General features: G+C 35.2%; 1 protein-coding gene across 4 annotated transcripts in view; it reads right to left on the bottom strand.

The window, feature by feature from the left end:
* ARHGEF28 (Rho guanine nucleotide exchange factor 28) overlaps positions 1-24,377 on the bottom strand; it is a 3,217,901-nt gene that overhangs the window by 223,988 nt on the left and 2,969,536 nt on the right. For all 4 annotated transcript variants that reach the window (XM_044063941.1, XM_044063943.1, XM_044063942.1 and 1 more), the window contains one exon: positions 3,178-3,669. In XM_044063941.1, the coding sequence (XP_043919876.1) occupies positions 3,178-3,669 (492 nt within the window). The remainder of the gene's footprint in view (positions 1-3,177; positions 3,670-24,377) is intronic.

The following is a 24,377-nucleotide window of genomic DNA, read 5'->3' as shown; positions in this document are numbered from 1 at the left end:
TTATTATATCACTGTTTAAGTTTTTATTTTTGTAGTGCCTGAAGGTTAGTAAGGATAAGAGTGCCATAAAGTAGTGAGTGTAGGAGATATGCACACTGACTTGCATTAGTGGGAAAAGTTATTCAGTCTGTAAAGCATCCTTAGTTATTGGTGAGTTTCTTTTATGCATTTTTGTATATGTATATGCATATGCTAGGTGAATTTAAGATTAGCAACCACTATCATCCCTAATAATTTGTTAATCATGTAAATTAACAGTGCTTCTTTACATATATCAACCAAGCAAAGTACAGAATGTGCAACAAACTACAACATCCTTTCAATTAACTGTAAAATATTTATCCATTACTTGTGTTTATATGAATTTCTATAATTCATTAGTTTCTTTGGAATTATAATAAAGTTCAAGTCAGTATCTATGCAAGTAATTATAAATAAATATATATATACTCAAGTTATCTTCATGTATGCAATATGTGCAGGTCAAGTGAGGAAAGAAGAGAAATAAAGAGGATCAGACTCTAGGTATGTAGGCTTACCTATTCAAATAGCACATATTAATTAGTATCCAGACAGGCAGCCATCACTGTGGTGTAAAGGGATAAAGGTCTAGCTACAGCCCAGAAAACCTGGATTTAATTAATGGGTCGGGCATCTGGGTAGCTGGCAAGTGAACACAGGAGTAGCCATCCTGGGGGAAGGGAGTGCACATGAGCTCATCTCCCAGTTAATCTCCAGCAAAGGTCAGCAATGCATAAGAGGTCTGATGAAGGAGGTAGAATGATACACCGGCACAACTACAGCCCATCTCTTCTGAGACAGTACATGTATGCAAAAGAGAGGTAACTAACTTAGGGCATAACAAAATATCCTCCTCGGTAGAATATATGGTGCTATCCTGAGGTGCCATGTTCTCCTCACTAGTCCCAAATAATGGATGAAGAAAGTGCAGGGGGGGGGTTATCAGGTTCGATAAACCTTGTGAAGAAGGACAGGCTCTCAGTCTCAGTTGATGGTCAAATGTGAGGTGGGGGTGGGCAACAAAGTATTTAAAAAATGTTACTATCCAGGCAAGTGATTTAATAATTCAACATATCTACTCATGTGCAAATGCTATGTTTAAAATTTTTTTTTTAAATATATCCTTAACTGTTTTTCATTCCCTTCAGTCTTATTACAAATTGCTTTTCTTAGGTGCATAGGTGTTTACTAGTCTAATAACCACAAGAGCCTTTTTAAGTCTAGCCATGCATCCCAAATGTTTGACAAGTTCCCCTACCCTCTGTAAGTGTACGCAGGGGCTTGGGAGATGAAACATTTACAGACTGCCCCTGCCCATTACTGACACAGGTGCCACATCAGGGATGAATTTCCTGCTCCCCATCCAATTGTCCAAGTTACACTTGAATTGGGTTAGGGAGGAACTCTGATCCACATCGATGGGGAGCCTGTTCCAAAGAAGGGGTAGTCTCTGGGATACATACCTGTCTTTCCAACAGGTCCTACTTATATCACAGGCAAGGTTTAAGTCTTTGTAACCCATAATTCTGGTGTTATTTGTTTCACGGATATGCAGGAGGTGGATCAGAGTGGGGTCTGACAATGCCTTGTATGCCAGGCATAGATCTCCCCTCAGCAGCCTGTAGGAGACAAAATGCAGGGATAGGGTCTTCAGGCAGTCTGCGTAAGACAGGTTACTTACGCCCTGTAGTCTTTTCATTTTCTTCAGTACAACCATAAGTTTGCCTCATATGATGAGCGCAGTATTGAGATTTTTCTTTTTTCTGGGGTTTGTCTTCATACCAGTTAGGCTTTTGCTAAAATACTTCATCTGCTTATATCAACAACCATGAAACTGTGACATCAAATGGAGATTTGACTAAGCAAAGGGTAGCTACATTTCAGAATGAGAACAAAGCAATTAACCAGGTCACTGAATCTAGTCAAAGCGTTATCAAAAGTCCTAAAACGAATTAATACCTACGGAAAATATGGACAGCTTGAAGCTTCACTGATAAAGATCTTGTTCTACTACCACTAGAATCTAAGTCAAGTTTTGAACTCTTACCAATGTCTGTATGGAATATGTATGTTCCCATATCTCAATGGATATTCTCGGTTTATTCTGGTTTCTTCCCACCTCCAAAACAGGTTGGTTGCTTGTTTAAAGTGTCCATACATATTCCATTTATAATTTATTCTTGCTCTTGAGGCCAAGGTTACTTGCTGAAAACAGAGTCTGTGAAGGATTGGTTTCCTGAGATGTTTTTCTTTTCTCTTTTTTAAAAGATGCTTTACACATCATAAATTACCAGCTTCAAATCTTACTAAGAAAATGATGCTCAGAAGTGAAATTTTAACCACGAAAACAAAAAATAAATCATACTCTAAAGCTTAACATTAAAATGTTCTTTAAATATTCTATTAAAGATGCCCAATAAAGAAAATTAAAGGATGGCATTACAAAAGAGAAACATGTTATCAGAAATGGAAATCACAGTATTCCCAATAATGAACTACAATACATGCTCTCTTCATCACAACACTTTCTGTGTCCCTGTAATATTACTTCAGGGAGGAAAACCTTGCCAGGTAATTGAAACTAAATCAACAGAGCAGACCAGTTTAAGCTATTTGGATTTATAATCAGACATAACAGCCAGTTAAAATGAAGTGATGATGCTGGAAAAGCAGAAAGGATATGATATTTTACATTTTTGAGAGCAGTTATCTTTAAAGTATTTAAGACCAGAAATCCTAAAGAACAAAACAAATACAGAAGTCCAATATTAATTAAACTAATTTCTGGAAAAAAAATGTTTTATGCTAATCATTATTAGACAGGGAAATGTTGAGAAAGCACAAGTGCCACTTGACATAGGTATTTAGAAAATTGTGGATTTCTTTGCAAAGTGGATAGTATTCATAGATGAGCATTTGTTGTTGTGTGGGTACACAGTACTAATATACATGATATGGCTGACATCTAAGATGATGTACCATGTGCTTTTGTTGAATTCCCACACCCTTCACTTATTACTGTTAATTATTGCTGCACTATGTACTATTTGGCTATGAGTCCCAGCCACAGTCCAAGTTATATTTATTCTAGGCCAAGTTTTGAATGAAAATTACAGTTATTGGTTGAAACAGTCAATTGGTAAACAATACTCTTACCTGATCATTATCTAATGAGTACACTGAAGGAAAACTGCTCTGTTGACTGTGTTTCCATGTTTGTAACAGCTTCTGCTCCAACTCAAGCTTTTCCTTTTCCTTTTCCACCAGCAACTGCCCTTCCCTCAACCTCTCAAGGCTTTGCTGATACTCTTGGAGCTGAGTATCTAACTCCTCTCTGTCCCTGTGCAGGATGGCTTCATGCTGCTGACATTCCTGTTCCCTTTGCCGTAACCAGTTTGCCTGCCTCTCCTGGTCACGTCGCCTCAACTCACACTCCCGCATCCATCGTTGCCGTTCCTGTTCGAATTGGTTCTGAAGCTTCTGAACATTGACTGTCTCCTCCTTCTGTTTCTCAAGGTTACGATGCTTCTCCTGCTCTAGAAGTAGGTTTCCTGTTCCACGGGAACCATATGTGCGACTCATTTTTTCACATTCCTGCAGAAGCAGCCTCTGAACCTCAGTATAACTGTCTTGCATTGCCACTGCAGCCTTACAAACAAAACAAATACTGGAAAATTATTATTGTATCTTCTCACTTCTTAAGTAAAAATAGGCAGAGTATAACTGAACAGTTATATAAAATGGAGTTTCTACTAAACACACATACAATTTAGGATAATAAGTAACCAGTAAAAATGTAAACACATTGAAATATAAATTTAATAATATTCTGAATAAAACAATTTCAAGTTTTAGCAGTTATAAATACCTGCAGATTTCTTCTACACTAGATGGACCTTACAGGATAGTGGAGTACGTACACATTGGTTTACAAGTCCAGTCAACATGGGAGAAAGAGACAAATGCAGGTTCTGTGGTGCAAAGTTGCAGATGGTCACACATCTTGTTGCTGGGTGTGATGCACTGGTGGCAGAGGGTCTTAATACTTGGGGGGCATGGTATTGTGGCAGGATTGCTTCACTGGGGATTGTGCAGACACTGAAATATTGAAGTGGCGGTGAGGAAGTACAAACATGAGCCATAGGACATTATAGAAAATGATTAAGTTTATATCACATAGGATCTCCCATTACCAACAGCTGAGGAAATAGATGTAAGAAGCCAGTTATAGTAGTCCATGAAGGGAGAACAAAAGTGGCAATGATCATTGGAATTGCTACACCCAGTGATTACATTGGCTTGCATATTGGGAGGCCAGGAGTTGTGGGCAGAGATGAGGGCAATGTAGAAGAGGTTTACTCAAACAGTTCCAATTGTAGTAGGAGCAATGGGTCTCATAAAACAGAATTCATGGTCATATTTGGATATGCTACTGATATATGTAGCTCCATATGAGTTGTAGGGCAGTCGGTTCAGGGCAAATTGTAGGTACTGCTAAGAGCATTTTCGGCTAATATCAAAGCATGAAACAATTCTAATTTCACAAACTTTAATCATACTTAGGCTTATTAATGGGGTCCATTCCCATCATGGTACTATAAACTCAAAAGACTTTAAGAAATTAAGCCATGAAATAATTACTGCTCACTAGTAATCTTTTACTAAATTTTGCACCTCAGGTATGAGCTCACACACATTTAGAATGCAGACAACATTATTTAAAATACAGTGCATTGTAATTAGTACCACTTATGCTCATAAATCACACATTTTAGACTTTTTTCTAAAACAGGATTGATAAAACATTCTACATCTATTCAAAGTAGTTAAGTGAAATACATAGATAGTTGCCTTATCTGCAGTGTGCATTCCATAAACAGACGTTGCATTTTGAAGAGGAGTGAGGATTCAAAATCCAATGGAAAATTGTTTACTGCTTTACACCTAACATTACTGTAATGGATTTTTTTCAACAAATATTTTATATGACCACATTCACCTGTAGCCATTCATTTATTATTTTGACTGGCTCTTAAGTAACCCTTAATCCATGGCAACTGTAAACATTTTACTGAACTTGGTAAGATGAACATGTGGCTTTTGAAAAACATTATCCAGGCATATAGAAGCAATAAAGGCATTTTATGGCATTGGAGTATAATTCCACTACTTTTTCATGTGCATGTGAAAAACTACATTTGACGTGTGTATAACATTCACTGTAGTCAACATAGTACTTACAGCCAAATGCCCAGGTTAATTCTATCTCAACTAAATGATAAGTAACTGAATATATCATCTTCTGCTTAGAACACACTGACACTATTCAGCTGAGGTTATTCAGTTAAAAAAAAATCTTAATATTTCTCCTGTTTCAGCCCTACTTGTATTAAGTATTGTACTCAGCTGCCCACTTAAGCTACTATCTTGCAGAAACCAAGATAACAGCTGAATCCATACTGACATTTGAATTCCACTTTTAAAATTAATATAAACATTTAAATCATAAACTGCACATGGACTGACATGTGTTAACCTCCCCAGACATATGATGGCAGCTTGACCAGGGAAAGGACATTGCACTTCTCAGTCATTGCTCTTTAGAAATATCTATCTGTCAAGTTAGCCTGGCATCAATAAGGAAATGGAAAGCTACTTACGACAATGTAAATTGTGAGCCCTACTGCTTTTATGCAATAAGCACGGATGGCTCCCTGCTATTTAAACAGATAAAGGACTGTCTCTCCAGAACCCATTACATCTTGTCTCATATTTAATCACATCAGCAGCAAGTCCTCTTGCTTACTGAGGTATGAGAATGAAGAATAAACTAATGTTCGCTCCCCCCAAGCCTTCACTAAGGATGGGCCCCACTGCTCCTCAAATGCTTCCTCTCAAATGTGTAGGACCCAATGCACACCAAAATCCTTAAGCCTATGCTGATAATTACACTGCAACCGAATATATTTCTTCCTTGCTTGGAAACACAAACTTCCTCCTGGAAAGTTGCTTAATGCTAGAAATTGTAAATTAGTCCTTGTTAGTACTTAATGTTCAATCACATTTAAGATGATATGAAAAACTGTAAAATATAAGGATGCATTTGCCAAGTTAAATAATTAGCCATGACTCTGATGGCTATCAAATGTCTTGTCAAGGCATGATCTTATAATTCAAAATAAAGAAATCATTTCTCCATCTTGGAAATATTCATTAATTACTCCAGTACTGAAAGAAGATGAAAATCCACAATTGTGTTCCTCTTATATATCTATTTCTCTTTTAAAATGACTACAACATTTTTTGTCAATCTTTAATGATACATTAAAAAAAAACCTTTAACAGAAATAATACATTCAGATCCAACAGGCTTCATATATAAAATACAAACATAATATTAGAAGGGTATTAACTCTTAGAGATATATTAAATAGCAGAAATGTAGAAGCTTCATTTTTGAGTCTAGATATTGAAAATGTTTGATTCCTTAATTTGACATATCTATTTAAAACAATAGAATACGTAATTTTCATTAAAAATGTATTTCTCTTTTAGATAAAGTATACAACAACAAAGCTTATGTTACACTAAGCCCTTTCATTCTTTACCTATTATTTTGACTAGAAGAATTGAAAAAGGTTGCTCTTTATCCTCAGTACGGATTGCCTTAGCCATTGAACTGCTAGTGTGTTCTGCTAGAAACAGCAATAAGATGAGGGGTATAAAAATACCAATTAAAAGTCAAAATTAATGAGCTTTGCTATCATTTCAAACAATCAGCTTTAAAGGAAATTGGGTTTATTATTAACAAATTTCAAGTTTGTTTAATATTGAAATATAATAACACAAAGTCATAATACTTGTTCCTAAATAAAAATATAACTTCTCAAACATATAAGAATATTATTATTGGTGAAAAACCTTGACATTATTATATCTAGATGTAATCATAATGAGCTAAAGATATTTATTATAAAAAATACTGGAAACTACTACTAATCTAACCTCCAAATGGAATAAGATGATAATATCCATTGAAAAACAAATTGCAATCAATAAAATGGTTCCATTTCCAAATGTATTATATATTCTACAATATCTAGCTGTATTACCTGACAAATATCAATTAAAAAAATAAAGAATTATTAAAATGTATCTGGCATGCTGAAAAACCTAGAATACCTTTCTAACATCACATCAAAGCATGGAGTCAGGAGGAATTATATTTATAGACTTAATATTTATATAAAATCAGTAATGTTTAAAACAATTTCAACTGCATAAACCCAAACTACAAATCAAACTAGAAAGCTTTACACTTCTCTCTTTTCCAGAAAAAAAATGACAGCTAATAGAACTAATTACATTATAAAAGATATTCTTTCCTGGCTTACATGTGCAATAATATACAATATAACACCTCTTCTCCTACTGAGTCAACATACATTAATCATTTTATAAAACTATTCAAAAACACTATTACAGGAAACATAGACATGAAAATCTGGCTTGAACTAACCATTCCTATAAAAATAACTGGAGACTTTTTTGATAAGACCAACATAACTAGAATTAACTTCTGGAAAACAAAGAAAAATCATATGCTGGCAACACTGCTTTAATGAATTAAAAATAAAAAACTCACAATATATAATGAATGAATATAATTTAGACTCTCAAGACTGGATTTATTTATATAATGTAATAATTTATGCTGGGCACAAATGTCTTATATTATCACAGTCCCAATTTCAAAATAAGCCAATTTAATACAGCTTATGCACGGAATAAATTATGATGAACTAAATATAGATAATTCAATATCCAAATTGTACAAGATACTTGTACATTCCAACACTCATATTAATGAAAAAAATTTTGGAAACCCACTACTTTAAGACATGACTTAAGGGTAACTGTAGAGAACAAAAATCAGCTTTTGAACTCAATAAAATATTAAACTACATAACTCAATACAATATATTTAATGGTGACAACATTGTAGCATTTTCACTTGGAGATTTTTCATAGATCTTTTTAACTCCCAATAGTATAGCCAAATTAAGAAGGACATAAGATGTTGGAAATGTTTGACATCTTGTGATGTAGCTTGGTCACATAAGACTTTTCTCATGTTAATCCCTTCTGGGAGAAAGCTGAAGAGGTCTTAAGAGAATTATGGTTTGATACCTTTCTTTCACAAAAGTTCTGGTTCTGTTTAACATAAATGAAACATGTAAACTGAACTATGAAACTAACTATTTAATATGGACAATTATGGCAGTGGCAAGACAGAATATAACCAAGAAATGGAAGAAATCATCACCACCCCAGTTTGAAGAATTTTTATCTTCTCTAAAGGAAACTGCCTACAAAGAACTCAAAATTAAAGAAACCAGAATTTACCCCAGGACTGTTAACAAAAATCCTTGGACCAAAGCGTTATTTCTTATAGATGAGTATTAGAATATTGCTACCCATTCTCAATATTAATTATATTTCTAATTTTACTTTATACTTGTATTTCATTGTTTAACTGACAAGAATAATTAGTTTATGTTTTACTGTTCTACATTAAATTAGTTACTAAGCAATTATCCTGGCAATACTGTATATAATGTAAACAGATACAAAATCCTTAGTTTCAAGTTTTTATACATTTCAGATTTTATGTACAACTTTATTGGATTATATTATGTAATTCTGAACAAAATTAAATAAAACATTTTAAAACTAAGATATGACCTTATTCTTGTTGTGTTTTGTATCATGAGCAAAGATGTAAAGTTAGAGAATGAGGTCTGATGGTTTTAATCCTAGAACTTTTTACAAAAACATGGAAAACATCATAACAAAATGTAACCTGTAGGACAAATCATTGGAGCATTGGAAAAAGGAAGCCGCTAACACATTTCACCATGGGCTTTAAGCTGCTCCCCATCTGATAAAAGTGATAAAGGAGACAGTTTTACTATTTGAGGTATACATTGGAGGCAGCAGACCCAAAGCAGTAAGATTTTACGTTAGATTTTACATTAGAAAGGCCAAATCAAGAAAATCTAATCTAGTCATTTTGATGGTAAATCTATACAGTAAACTGAAAAAAAAACATTATAGGTGTTGGGTGCTTGTACTTTAATAGAGCATCTCAAATGATAGATTACAAAAGGTTAGTGAACAAATGAGCTGGCCTTGTGGTGAATCAGAGGGTGGTAGGCTAGGCCACGCATTAGCAAGGCAAAATCTCACAAGGGTCAAAATCACTTCAATAAATAACACCCTCATTGCACAAGTCCCTAACACCAAACTCTTTGGAGTCACCATTGATGGCAACATGAAACTGACCTACATTTCCAAAAAAAAACACCAAAAGCTCAGTCTCTTGTATAGAACAAACCCTACCAACATACAGAACTAGAGAAACTATAGTTAAAGCCTCCTATTTATTCTACAATCATTAACCCTATGCCGATAAATACATTGGAACCCAATTTCTTTCTTCATTGCTCTGAAACATAACTACATCCTCCAGGAAAGTTGCTTAATGCTAGATACTATAAATTGGTCCTTGTTAGTATTGAATGTTCAATTACTTTTAAGATGGTCTGAAAAAAAATGGTAAAATATGAGGATGCATTTGCCAAGGTAAATAATTAGTCATGACATTGATGGTTATCAACCATATCTTGTCAAGGTATAACCTTATAATTTAAAATAAAGAAATCATTCCTCCATCTTGGAAATATTCATTAATTACTCCAGTACTGAAAGAAAATAAAAATCCACAACTGTGTTCCTCTTATATACCTATTTCTCTTTTAAAATGACTACAACATTTTGTGTCAATCTTTAATGACAAACTAAAGGAACCTTTAACAGAAACAAATTCAGATCCAACAGGTTTCATATATAAAAGACAAACATAATATTAGAAGGGTATTAACTCTTATAGATATATTAAATAGCAGAAATGTAGAAGCTTCATTTTTGACTCTAGATATTGAAAAAAAATGATTCCTTAATTTGGGCATATCAATTTAAAACAGTAGAATATTTAATTGTCCTAAAGAATTTATATCTCTTTTAGATAACATATACAATAACAAAGTTTATTGTTAAACTACGCCCTTTCACTTCTGAACCTATTATTTTGACTAGAGGAGTTGAAAAGGGTTGCACTTTAGTCTTAGTAGTATTCGCCTTAGCCATTGAATTGCTAGTGAGTTCTACTAGAAACAGCAATAAGATATGGGGTACAAAAATATCAAGTAATTTAATCTCAAAATGAATGAGATTTGCTGATGACATTCTATTAATCATTTCAAACAATCTGGTTTAAACGAAATTTAGTTTATTATTAACAAATTTCAAGTTTGCTTAGGAATGAAATTTAATAACACAATGTCATGATACTTGTCCCTAAATAAAAATACATCTACTCAAAATAAAAATACATCTACTCAAAAAAATAAGAATAATATTATTGGTGAAAAACATTGACATTAGTATATCTAGGTATAATCATAATCACTACAATAGAAGAAACTAAAGATATTAATTATAAAAAATACTGGAAACTATTACTAATCTAACTTCCAAATGGAATAAGATGATAATATCCCTTGAAAAAAAAACAGATTACAATTAACAATAATGGTTCCATTTCCAAAGGTATTATATATTCTACAATGTCTAGCTCTATTCCCTGACAAATATCAATTAAAAGAAATAAACAAAGCATAATTAAAATTTCTCTGGTACACTGAAAACCCTAGAATAGCTTTCCAACATCACATTAAAGTGTGGGAGTCAGGAGGAATTAACTTTCCAGGCTTAATATTTATATAAATCAGTATTTTTTAAAACTATTTCAACTGCATAGATGCAAATTATAAATCAAAGTAGAAAGCTTTACACTTCTCTCTTTTCCATGACAAATTACAGTTGAACGAACGAATTACATTACAAAAGATAATCTTTTCTGACATTACATGTGCAATACTATATAATATAACAACTCTTCTCCTAATGAGTCAAATTATATTAATCATTTTATAAAAATATTCAAAAATGCACTATTACAGGAAATATAGATCTGAAAATCTGGTTTGAACTAATCATTCCTATAAAAATAACTAGAGACTTTCTTGATAAGACCAATATTACTAAAGTTAACCTCTGGGGAAAAAAATCATATGCTGGCAACATTGTTTAATGAATTAAAATAAAAAAAACACAATGTACAATAAATGAATATAACTTAGACTCTCAAGATTGGATTTATTTACATAATGTAATCATTTATGCTTGGCAGAAATGTCTTATATTATCACAGTCTCAATTTCAAAATAATCCAATTTAATATAACTTATGCACAGAATAAATTATGATAAACTAAATATAGATAATTCAAATCCAAGTTGTACAAGATACTTGTACATTACAACATTCACATTAATGAAAAAAATTGGAAACCCATTATTTTAGGACATGATTTAAGGTTAACTGTAGAGAACAAAAATCAACTTTTGAACTCAATAAGATATAAAACTATATAACTCAATACGATATATTTAATGGTGACAACATTGTAACATTTTCACTTGGACATTTTTCATAAGTCTTTTTAACTCCTAATAGAATATCCAAATTTAATAACAAGAAGGACATGATATGTTGGAGATGTATGATATCTTGTGATGTAGGTTGGTCACATATTTTTGACTTTTCTCATGTTAAACTCTTCTGGGAGAAAGATGAAGACTTCTTAAGAGAATTATGACTCGATACCTTTCTTTGACAAAACTTCTGGTTCTGTTTAACATCATTGAAACATATAAACTGAATTATGAAACTAACTATTTAATTTGGACAATTATAGCATGAAAAGAAATAATATAACCAAGAAATGGATGAAATTGTCACCTCCCTAGTCTGAAGAATTTTTATCTTTTCTAAAGGAAACTGCCTACAAAGAACTCAAAATTAAAGAAACCAGAATTTACCCCAGGATTGTTAACAAAAATCCTTGGAACAAAGTGTTATCTCTCATAGATGAATATCAGAATATTGCTACCTTTATTCAGTGTTAATTATATGCTTAATGTTACTTTATACTTGTATTTCATTGTTTAACTGACAAGAATAATTAGTTAATGTTTTATAGTATTATATTAAATTAGATACTAAGTCATTATCCTCGCAATGGTGCATATAATGTAAACAATTACAAAATCTTTTGTTTCAAGTTTTAATACACTTCAGATTTTAAGTATGACTTTATTATTGTATTATATTATGTAATTCTGAACAAAATGAAATAAAACATTTTAAAACTAAGATATGACCTTATTCTTGTTAGTATATTGTATCACAAGCAAAGAAGTTAATCTGGAGAATGAGATCTGAGGTTTTTCATCCTAGAACTTCTTACAAAAACAAGGAAAACATGGTAATAACTGTAACCTGTAGGACAAATCATTGGAGCACTTTAAAAAAGGAAGATGCTACCCAATTTCAGCAGAGCAAGAAATAGGCTTTAAGCTGCTTCCCATCTGATAAAGTGATAAAGGAGACAATTTTAGTATTTGTGGTAGACATTGGAGGCAGTAGACCCAAAGCAGTAAGATTTTTACACTAGATTTTACATTAGAAAGCCAAGCCAAGCAAATCTAATCTAATCATTTCAGTGGAAGTAGTTGAGCATTCCTTCACATACTGAACCACTTTCAGAAAGCAAAGCTTTCATACCCCATAAAGTTCAAATTGAGAAAATATAAAAATAACGATAACCTTATAGCTTACAAAAAGATGTTAAAGCATAAAATAATGGAGAGTTAGGATTTCCTAACAAAGACAAATATGTTATTAATTCTAGTTTTAAAACTATTATATATTTGTTGAACAGTAGATATGAAGCTAACTGAAAAAAGACATTTACAGCTGTGTAATATTAATAAATCCAAAATAACCAAGTTAAATGAAAAAAGGAATTCAAAAAACTATGGTTATTAATATCAAATTATTTTCAGTATAATATACCCAATCTATTTTACTCCAAAAATGTACAATGGGCCTACTTTCACTAATTGAATTTACACTTACCCAACCCACTAAAAAGCAAATTGACTTCACCGAAACCTTAATATTCCGAATCAATGGATCACTGATATTTTTTCCTAAGGGAAACGATCCACTTGTCCACCAGGAAAAAACAACAAAAAAAAAACACAAATTAAACCTATTAAGGCGGGGTGCTTCGCTCCCCACACACCCACTCATGCGGGGACCTTTGCAGCTATATTGTTTTAAATGAAATATGCAAGTTTGACACAGGGTGCTGAAACACTAGAAATACTACATCACAGCTTCAAAAGCAGTATGCACAGAACATATAATGATGGAAACCAGCTTACAAATATGTGTGTGGGTGTCTCTTGTCCCACAGGCAAGAAACTGTAGAGCTGTCATCTGAAAACAGAAAGAAAGAAACCACAAACTATTTCTTATTCAACACACCCACTTTAGCTGTCAGGTTGCATTTCTGTAGTTGTGAAGGATCATAATTTTTTGTTCATTTTATTTAAAACAGCACTTCAATTACAAGTATACCAAACCCCTAATATCACGTCTCACAGACATGTGATGAACTCAATGTGGGGATAAATGCAGGTGTAAGTATGCAGCAAAAACTTCCCATGCATGTTTTTAAGTCTATTTGTTTCAAGGCAAGATGCAGTATTGTTATTTTGTTCATTTCCAGAAGAAACACTTATTGCATATTTTCAGATAACACAATATGCACAGATAGGGAAGACTGCCATGTCCAAATAATCTTGCTGCAAAGGCCAAGGAATCCATATATTATCTGCATTTCAAAGGCATCACAGCAGTACTGTAATAATTATGTAAGACAACAACCATATGCACAAAATCATTCTTTTAAGTCAAATTATTTACCTACTGTTAGTTTTGCTATGCTCTGGAATATGTCAGGTACTGACACATATATGCACATTATAAGAGCTAACTAAACTAGAGAAAATGGATGGCACCAGTTTACAGTGGACAGAGTGAAAGCATGAAGTTTTGACTTGGAAGCAATGGGTAATACATTTCTATGGAATTTCTCCTTTGCTTATTTTATGAAAGGTGCAAGTTTGCAGCACTATTTAGAAGTCATTGTTGAATCTGGAGTGTAACATTAAAACAATTGCTCCACACATACCCAAAGGAGCACAGTCAGACTTTACTGCTACAGTTTAAAATTCTGATGTGCATTCACACCTTTTCTGATATTAACTTGGAAAAGTGTTTTATCCAACATCAAAAGACCTCCACATCCCCATGCAGGTGGCTGTGTCTCTCCAAAGACCCTACCTCACAGTCATATGCAGGTGGTTGTACATGTGTAGAAACCCTCCCTCAGATCTCCATGCATATAACTGCACGTCCACAATGGCCCTCCTGCACCAATGGTTGTACCTCTCCAGAGACCATGCAGATGCCCTCCCCCACATCCTCATGCATGTGGTTATGTGTCTTTGAGTCCACTGATTACCAAATTGCTATAAACATCTGGAGGGTCATTGCCACTTGACAAAAAAGCAATTCCATATTACAGCAACTGCATTCATTACATCAGACTTATTAAACATGGCTGAAAATAATACTGCTTAATTTATTTTGTGATCGATGAACAACCTGTTTACAAGATCTAGTTAAGCTCTGTCAGAAGTTCTACATTTAATGGCAATGCTGTTAGAGAACTGTAAAACTCCCAGTCTCCAAAGTGCTTATGTAACATGTCAGATGACCATTCATTAACACAGTGCACCATGTGCCTGCTACAAGTACTTGTACTGTAAGCTGCATAGCCAGCTATAGGAACCAGCGAACCTCACAGCCACTGGGGGGCTTCCAACTGCAGCAAGTTGTTTTGTTTTGATATTTTCTTAACATTTGTCTAACCAACAAAAGCTAGTACAGCAAACATGTGTACTTAAACCAGGTGATAATAATAACCCATAGGATGAAGAATCCTAAAGATTGCCACCATTACTTCTTGAAAATGTATTTTATTCATTCATTAATTTATATTTTTTACTTGGGTACTCTAAATGGGTCAGCAAAAGCAAACCTGTTTTCAGCAGAGCCCCAGGGGAAAAAAAGATCTATATATCAATATGAAAAAGGAAAAGAACACAAAAGATAAAAAAAACAAGTTACAATAATTTTCCTAGTTGATTGACATAATACAGTTAGCTTATTAACAAACAGTTGCAAAAGCACATGATAATCTTACAGATTTACAACTGCATTGATAATTTATCTCAATTACTTACAAAAAGCAGATTGACGGTACATCAATTTAAAAACATACATAACTCTTTAGGTAGTAGCAAAATAAAATACACTTAACAAGTAATTATCTTTCAGATACAACATTAAGACTCTTAATAGCTTCTAGGCATCAGGTGACCCCCCCCCCCCCATTCTCTATGCTGTAAAATGGATTTTCACATGGACTTAGTGGTGGCCTCTGCCCTTAACCACACTCATTCTAAAACCAGCCCTGCTAAAAGGTGCTAAATAAGGTTGGTCGAGCTTGTGTGGTCAGTTTGGGGTCATGTGGTCATTATTTTGTTAATTTTCCTCACAATTAAACCTCAGCAATCTGTACAGAGTATCATTATAGCTTATGTTGGTGCTGGAACAATGTGGTGCTCCAGTTGTTGGCAGGGCCAAGACCTCAGACATGTGCAAAGAAGGTCACTATACCTTATGGAGGAGTAGCATACTCTCTGGAAGCAACAAGCTGGAATACATTAATGTAATCTTTATTTTTGTTTCACTTTTCGAACAATGAGACTTCAGGCTCATAGACAGGTGGTTGCCTTTTGAGGGTAGGAGTGAGGAGGAATGCTCTCGTCATTTGAACTTTAACTTTCATCCACCTCTTAAAATGAGATGGATGCTTGGGGGGGAGTTGGGAGGCAGACAGTATTCCCAAATAGGATGTATGCTTCTGCTCATACACTGTCTTGTTGCTTTGTGAGCTACTACTTTGTCAGCTTTGAACGTTAAGCCTTGGGCACAAAGCATCTTCCTTGAAAGAACAAAAATAACACTAAATTTCTCTTATTTCTCATGCTTTTTGCTTTTTTGTTCAGGTCACTACTCAATGAAAAGGCTTGGAATATGCTTTAAAAATGTACGTCAGAGCATCTATAAGTCTATGTGTTCTGAGGGCCACCCTTGTTTAATTCTGTTACTTCTTACACAGTTATTAGTGTGGTACCTTAGTCAGTTATGGCGTGATGAACATATAGAAGTAAAAGTAAAGTTGAACTGTAATGCTGAATTTCTTTCTTTCTTTCCTTGGTTATACATTTTGTTCAGGTCATCATTGGATAAAAAGGTTATTTATTTATTTATTTTTTAAGCCATTAATGTTCAGAGTGTGTGTGTGTGTGTGTGTGTGTGTGTGTGTGTGTGTGCCCGCACGGGAGGGGGGCATGCAGGCCTTCGTCTAGGGGTCTATTTCACCACAGATTACCCCTGCATATAGGGCTGTTGTAATGTAACTTCACTGCAACTAAATACCTGTCACTGTGAATGTCCCTGTGTGAGATGGGCCAACATGACTTGGTGCACAGGTCTGTCATAACGTGAGAGAGATGCAGCTAAAGTTCAGCAAGTGCATTTAACTCCTAAAACTTTGCAGTATGAACTGTAAAAGGTTGCTTAGAAGGGATGGCTGTGACAGGGGAATACTTAGACTGAAAGATCCCAAGGGTCCCCAACTTGACATTTGCTGGGGGTCCCCAGGAATGCTAACACCGGCCCTGGTAAGCTGCATGTGTAATAAAGAGTATGACTGATCTATCATAATGTATAACAATTTACAAGTACTTTCTGAAAACTTACCAGCAATTTTATCAACCCTGCCCCAGTTCTACAATTTTTACAGGTGTTTAGGCTCTGTCCTTAATCTGGAAGATAATTAGGATAAATATTTAAAGAGTTATTTTCTTTAATCACTGACAACAGCCCAGTGACAGCATAGAGGGAAAAATAAATATATATGGCGGTGATGTTTTCATGACGTGCTCTTGATTATATACTTGTGATCAAAATTATACGAATCTTTGGAAACCATCATCATTAATGCATGTTTCTTCATATCCAGTTTATTATTCTAGATGTCAAATAAGTGTGAGACACACTACCTTTTATTGCTGTAGATCTAGTATTGAAATACATTGTAAAAGCTTTGGTCAAATTCATTGTTAGTGTTCACAGATTAAGAGAAACAATAGGATACTCCCAACCAAAATGAGACTAAAGTTATAAAGAAACATTACTCACCTATAACTGCAAAGGCAAAATTGAATATACCAAAAACACAAATATTCCCTTGCAATAATATGGCAATAGACTAAAAGCAGTAAACTCTATTATTTAAAAAAATAAATCTAAATAATTATTGCATTGCAATTTTTATTAGCTAGAGATATCCCCATCAGAACGCCCCCCTCAGTATTGCAATAAGTGATCATAAATAGCTAGTGAACTCCTTTTGCTGACTCACACTTACTATAATTTTTTCAAGGCCTAGAGCAGATAATCTACAAATAAAGGCGGTGTGAGAGTAAATTCTGCCAATACAAACTAGTTTTTTTGTAAAAACTGAAGTTTGTATTTATCCATAAAAAAGAGGCTGCTAAGCTACATTTTATGACTGAGGGCTATTAGCTAAAACATTTGAACATCAGCAGTTCTACGAGACCAGTTTCCCAAAAATCAGATCAGTCTGAAGAACCAACACAGTCAAACATACAGTTTATCTGGTCTAAGTGAAGCCTAAAATATGGGGCATGTATGAGCAATCAAATGGTTCACAGTTTCAAAATGTATCATGTATTTACAGGTATCTTTCAAGTTATTTCTGCAATGATTCTGTCTCTCTTCAGAGGTAATAAATGTCCCATTGATAAATAGAATTAGACTTCCTTAGAGTTAACTAATTTTCTACAGGGTATGAATGAAGCTTTATATCAAACTATATCTTAAGTCCAGCTCCTTCCTAAAAAGTGTAATAACACTGATCTTTAGATCATGCACTCTCTCACAGTTTGAAAGTTGTCCCTATTCTGTGGCAGACCCAGCACTCCTATAAATGGGGGAAGCTAATAGTGAATGGACAATTTATAAATAGCAGGCCATTAACACAGAATTTGTCTCGTACCATCAAAAGCACTGCCTCTGTTGTATTGTCAACATTTCCATTCTTCTATAAATGTGATCAAACTTGCTTTGTTGCAATGTGCAGCAGCCTCTTTTTCTTTGTTTTATTCTAGGGTTGTACCAAAACCTGTACGTTTAGTGCATGGGTGGTGGTTTATTCTAGGTTTCCCACACACAGAGCCACTTGAACCTCCCAGTGTGACTTGGCAAACCTGTAAGTCACATGCAGTTATACGTGGATTTACTCATCCCATGGTAAACCTCAAAATCTGGCTTGCAGAGTGGTGGTACTTAGACACATTTATGTGCCTGAACTGAAAATACACACTTCAGTGTGTAATTGCAACATAACACTCTGCTAAATAAAGTAATCTGACAATAATATGCTAAAATGCACTGAACTGTGATCTGAAACTAAAGCTGTATATTGCACTTTGGGCCTTATGCAAAACAATTGTGCAGTTCTAATTAACTGCATAGAAGGAATATCAGCAATGTATCACACACTAGCTACTATAGTTCGTCTGTATGTCCTCTCCTAAGGGCCAGGAAAATACCTCCTTCACCAGTCTACTGTACTAAAGACAAAACCCACTGGTGGAATTCTCACCTTAAAAGGGTGTTATTATAAAAGAATACTCATGGCCAAAGTCAGGAAGAGCAACGCCCTCAAAGACAAGTGCTCTTTTAAACAACTTAAAGAAGAAACTGGGAGGTCTAATCAGGTCCATTAAGACCAACTACAAGGTCAGGATAGCCTTACATGCTAGGGACAATCGCAAGGCCTTCTTCAGCTATGTCTGGAACAGTGAAGGCAATACGTAGAGCAGTGAGGTGAAATGGTGGTGTATGGTATCACCTTCACTGATCAGGGTGGCATACCAAATCTACTGGATGATAAATTCAGCTCAGACTTCATCTCTCCAACTCCTCCCCAGCTCCACCAGGTAAAATCCCCTCCAATAGAATCTCTATAGCTATTAGCAGGGCCCTGGTGCTGGAAGCATTTGTTAAAACTAAGACCACCACCTCCATGGGTCCTGACAACATCGCTGGTTGCCTATTGAACAGTACACAACATGATCTATCAGGGCTACTTGAGGTACTCTTCAAGTACAGTCTTGAAAAAGGCTATGTTCCACATAAATGAAGGACTGCAACAGTCATTCCATTCCGCAGGGGTGGGACATCAACTGACCCATGGAACTACAGACCCATCAGCCTAACAAGCCTAATATGCAAAGCCATGGAAGGAATTATCATGGAAATGACAAATAAGAACATTGCCAACCTACAGACACTGTACACATCCCACTTAAAGGAAAGTCTTGCCTACTTAACCTGGTAGACTTCTTTGAGAGGGTCAAACAGTGCATAATGCATATCTTGACCTAGCTGAGGCATTCAGTACAATACACCATTTAGGCATTGTTGAGCTGGGCATAAATCCCTACATAACTCATTGGACTGCTGCCTGTCTCACAGATAAGGCACAAGAAGTTAGTATCTTTGAAACCACCTCCACCAAAAGACAGGTCACTTCCATTCTGAGACCGCTCATGTTTGGCATCAGCTTCTCGGAAGTCAATGATAATGTTCAAGGCCTCTGGCTCACCATGTTCACAGATGACTGTAAACTGGGAGTCATTACAGAATCCCCCCCCCTCCCCCAACACCAACATTCCACAAGATGTTTTTACACAGACAAATGACTGGTGCCAAAGCCATGGTCTGAAACTCAATGCCAAACAAATGCATTATAATGCCCTATAGGAAACTGTTAACCCAAGTTAATTACTCCATTGATAAAAAACACCCCTAACAGTCAATCCAATGTTAAGGAATCTGGAAATATATGTAGACAGCAATCTGGACTTTGACCAATATGTAGCTAAGACAGTAAGACAATCATTCTATGTCTGTCCAACTTATAGCTAAGGGTATGGCAACCAGGTCCAAGGAAGTTGTAGTACAACTCTACTCGGCCCTTATCATACCTATTATTGAATACAATGTCACTTCTGGCATGTATCTAACTGGACACTTACAACAGTTGGAACATCCACAAAGTTTTCTCACCAGGAGAATTCAGGGCATGAATATCCTGTCCTACTTGATCACTTAAAGGCTCCGTCTCTGTGTTCAGTCTCCTACAGGCTGCTGAAAGGGGGTAGTTGCATGGCTTACAGGGCTTCCTCATGCCCAGCCCTGATGGTTCTATTGCACAAGCAAAAAACAAATGGCTTCAGAAACACCAGATCCAAGGATCTAAACTTTTCTTGTGAGATAAACAGAATGTTCTGAAGAGACAGATATGTGGCCCAAAGGATCTCCATGCTATAGAATTGGCCCCATCCATGTAAAACAGAGTTCATCCCTGACCCTATTCAAAAAAAAAAAAACCTTGAAAATTGGAAAGGAAATCATAAATGTATCCCCAGGCTGTGCCCCATCTCCCTTATGGACAGAGCCCATCAGTAAAAAAAAAACATTATTAACACCTCATCTACAAATCCTTTGTTATCTCCCTATTAACATGCCCCATCCCGTCTAGATGCCCATGATACTATGGACCCTAATGGTTTGAGGTACAGGGCCCTAGTGGTTGTTACTTTATTAACAACTTAGGAACCTAACAAAAAGTAAATTGCTGGCCAGTGCACACCGAGAAACTATACTGGATTTCCAAATTAAAAAAAAAAGAAGAACTGAAGGGGGGTTCAGTATCAGTGAGTTGAAGTCAACTGAGAGAACCACATCCAATTTGAACTCAGCAGGCTATAGGGAAGTAATTTCATAAACATCATGTTCTGCAGTGCTGATTTCTCTTACTAAGAGACTTGAATGTAATTTTATGCTACTGTTTGTCTAGCAACTTATTTTAAAAAAATTTTGGACTGCTGATTCAGACAATGACTAGTGTTTTTTTTTTTCAATTCATACTCAAAGCCACTGTTTTTCCATTTTCCACAAAAATTCAGTAAAATTATAAAATTGGTTACAAGTACAAAAATTAAGAAATTCATAGAATTTGACATTTTAGACTAGGTTACTCTTAAAACAAAACCTGAATTTCTTCTACCAGGTTTATTAACTTAGTATTCCACTTTTACAAATCTGCTTTTAAACTCTTATAGATGCACAAAAATAGGCTTTTCATCAGTTTGTATACACTACAAATATTACAACTAGAATAACTGTGCTGACTTTTGTGTCTGGCTGTTCACTTGTGGCTGGCTACAAGATTTGGAGTGCTTCTAAGACCATATGGAAATATAAAGCTGATATAAGTATATTTTTTTGCACTTGCGCTGTTTCACTAATATTTAACAACCCTTTGCTGCATTTATCTGGTTGACTTTGTCACTGCTTTTCAGCCTGATTTTGTTAAAGAAATTCTATCTGCATGTTACTGTACTGCTCTTATTGTTGTTTTAATAGTATTTCGCAAAAGCTGTGTTTTGTGAACATATCTCAGGATTACTGAACTTATTTCTAAGGATCCTTGATATTGCAGGAATCCTTTTCTGTTCTGATTCGATCTCCATTTTATTTAGGTGAGAACTACTGATCAATAGCTTTTGTGTTTTTACCTAAGAGCCTGTGGGTTTAACTTTAGAAGTGTTTCATCTTGCTGGTATAAAAGAATTATATTTTGTAACATTCTATTCTTTTGTGCCTGGCTGTTCAGCTGTGACTGGCTACAAGATTTGGAGTGCTTCTAAGACCATCTGGAAATATAAAGCAGATATAAGTGTATTTTTTGCACTTGCTCTAATGGTTTCAGTGATATTTAGCAATCCTGTGCTGCGTTTATGTATTTGGTTGACTTTATTACTGCTTTTCAGCCTGCTGTTGTTAAAAAAATTCCATCTGATTGTTACTGTACTGCTCTTAGGTTGTTGTTTTAACAGTATTATACAAAGGCTGTGTTTTGTGAACATATCTCAGGGTTAGTGAACGTATTTCTAAGGATCCTTGATACTGCAGGAATCATTTTCTGTTCTGATTCTGTCTCCATTTTATTTTTCACACACACCTGCCCAACTGTTGTATTCTTAAAACTTGGTGGCTTTTGAATTTAAAACAGACTATATTCCCTGCACATACGGCAACTGCAAGGCTCCAAATCACTCAAAACACAACACAAAAAAACAAAGCCAGCAGACAATGGCAAAACTGTGAATTTAATAGACTCCTATTAAGTACATAGGTAGGTACTAGGCTATCGGCCCAAGGGCCTACTTAAGCCTAGCCAGTAAGGTTCCATAGTTTACGCCACCCAAGAAAGTTATTTTCCTGTGCTACAGTCCAGCAGAGACACAGAAGGGATCCCTGGGGTGTATTTCCTATATCCCATCCACTCGTCAAGATTTTTCTTGAAGAGTGCTAATGAAGAACTTTGCTTGACATAGATGGGTAGCTAGTTCCAGGGTATAGGAAGTCTCCGGGACAGGACTCTATCCCTCCTGCGTGTCCTGTTTATTGTGGTGACAAGGTTTAGGTCCCTAGAGCGTGTAGCTCGGAGGGATTCGGATTTCTTTAGGTGTAGCACGTCCAACAGCTCTGGGTTTGACATAGCTTTATATGTTAGGCAGAGATCACCCCGGAGTAGGCGATATGCTACGGAGTAAAGCTGGAGTAGGTAGTCCAAATACACAGACCGGTTTCGGCTGACAATAAACTTAGCCTTTTTCAGTGTAAAGAAATGAGTAATGATGAACCCACTTAAATACTATACATGTGAAGAAATGTCAAGCAACCATCGGTCCCTCATAGATGTTCATTTAATCCAGGTGAAAATAATGCACCTAATTTTATAAACCATTTATTTTCCTTTGAATTTAAAAAGCTATGCCATCCAGCTTTAGTAGCCCTATTGTCCATGATTCTGTCAATAACTGAAAATCTAAATACAGCACTGGGGTGTTTGCTAGTGTATTTAAATAAAGCATCACTAGGTTTTTTATTCCTGATTTCAATTAGGTGTCCTGAAATATGAATCTTCAATGATCTAGAGGTCCACAGTTAGCAAAAAAGCAAATATTATAGACATTGCCCGTATTGTAGCTGGTGAAGTCCTTTGTTTTGCTAACATTCCTACAATGGGTACCTGTGGCCACATGGTACACAACCTACTAATGGGTCCCCAGTCAATGTTCTTTGACTTAAATTATCCGGACCTCTGAGAATGTGCTTATAATGGCTCAGCTGGGAAACAATACTTCTACCCTTATGAAATGAGAACAAACACCTGTCCCCCAAAATAGTAGAAAAATATTCATCAGCCTGTAATATATTCCAATGTCTCTGCACACTATTAAGTAGAAGATCTGTACTTCTGCCATAAGTGGTCACTAAATAGGTGACTGCTTGGTTGTGCATTGATTTCTGTTTATACTGTAAAATATCCTGCCTATCCATTGCAGAGACAGTATTGCTAATGCTCAGGACATGCCCCATAGCATAACCCCTATCTCTAAATCTAGAAATAAGATCCTCCCTATAGTGTTCATATGTATTGGTCTCTGAACAGATACGTTTGGTTCCCAGCTGAGCCATTATAAGCACATTCTCAGAGGTCTGGATAATTTAAGTCAAAGAACATTGACTGGGGACCCATTAGTAGGTTGTGTACCATGTGGTCACTGTACATATTGTAGGAATGTTAGCAAAACAAAGGACTTCACCAGCTACAATATGGGCAATGCCTATAATATTTGTGTTTTTGCTAACTGTGGGACTGACTGGCTGGTTTATCTAGCCACTTGTACCTGCTCTGCATTCTATGTAGGTCAGACCTCTAGACCACTGAGGATTCATATTTCAGAACACCTAAGTGAAATCAGGAATAAAAAACCTAGCAATGCTTTATTTAAACAGACTAACAAACATCCTAATGCTGTATTTAGATTTACAGTTATTGACAGAATCATGGGCAATAGGGCTACTAAAGCCAGATGGCATAGCCTTTTAAATTCAAAGGAAAAGAAATTAATTATAAAATTAGGTGCATTATTTTCACCTGGATTAAATGAACATCTATGAGGGACCATTGGTTGCTTGACATTTCTTCACATGAATAGTATTTAAATGGGTTCATCATT

This window comes from Protopterus annectens, chromosome 2.part2 (assembly GCF_019279795.1).
Source record: "Protopterus annectens isolate FY-2018-M chromosome 2.part2, PAN1.0, whole genome shotgun sequence".
In the NCBI taxonomy this organism is placed as follows: domain Eukaryota; kingdom Metazoa; phylum Chordata; order Ceratodontiformes; family Protopteridae; genus Protopterus; species Protopterus annectens.
Note: the sequence above shows the minus strand (reverse complement) of the source record. Positions and strands in the feature narration are given on the sequence as shown.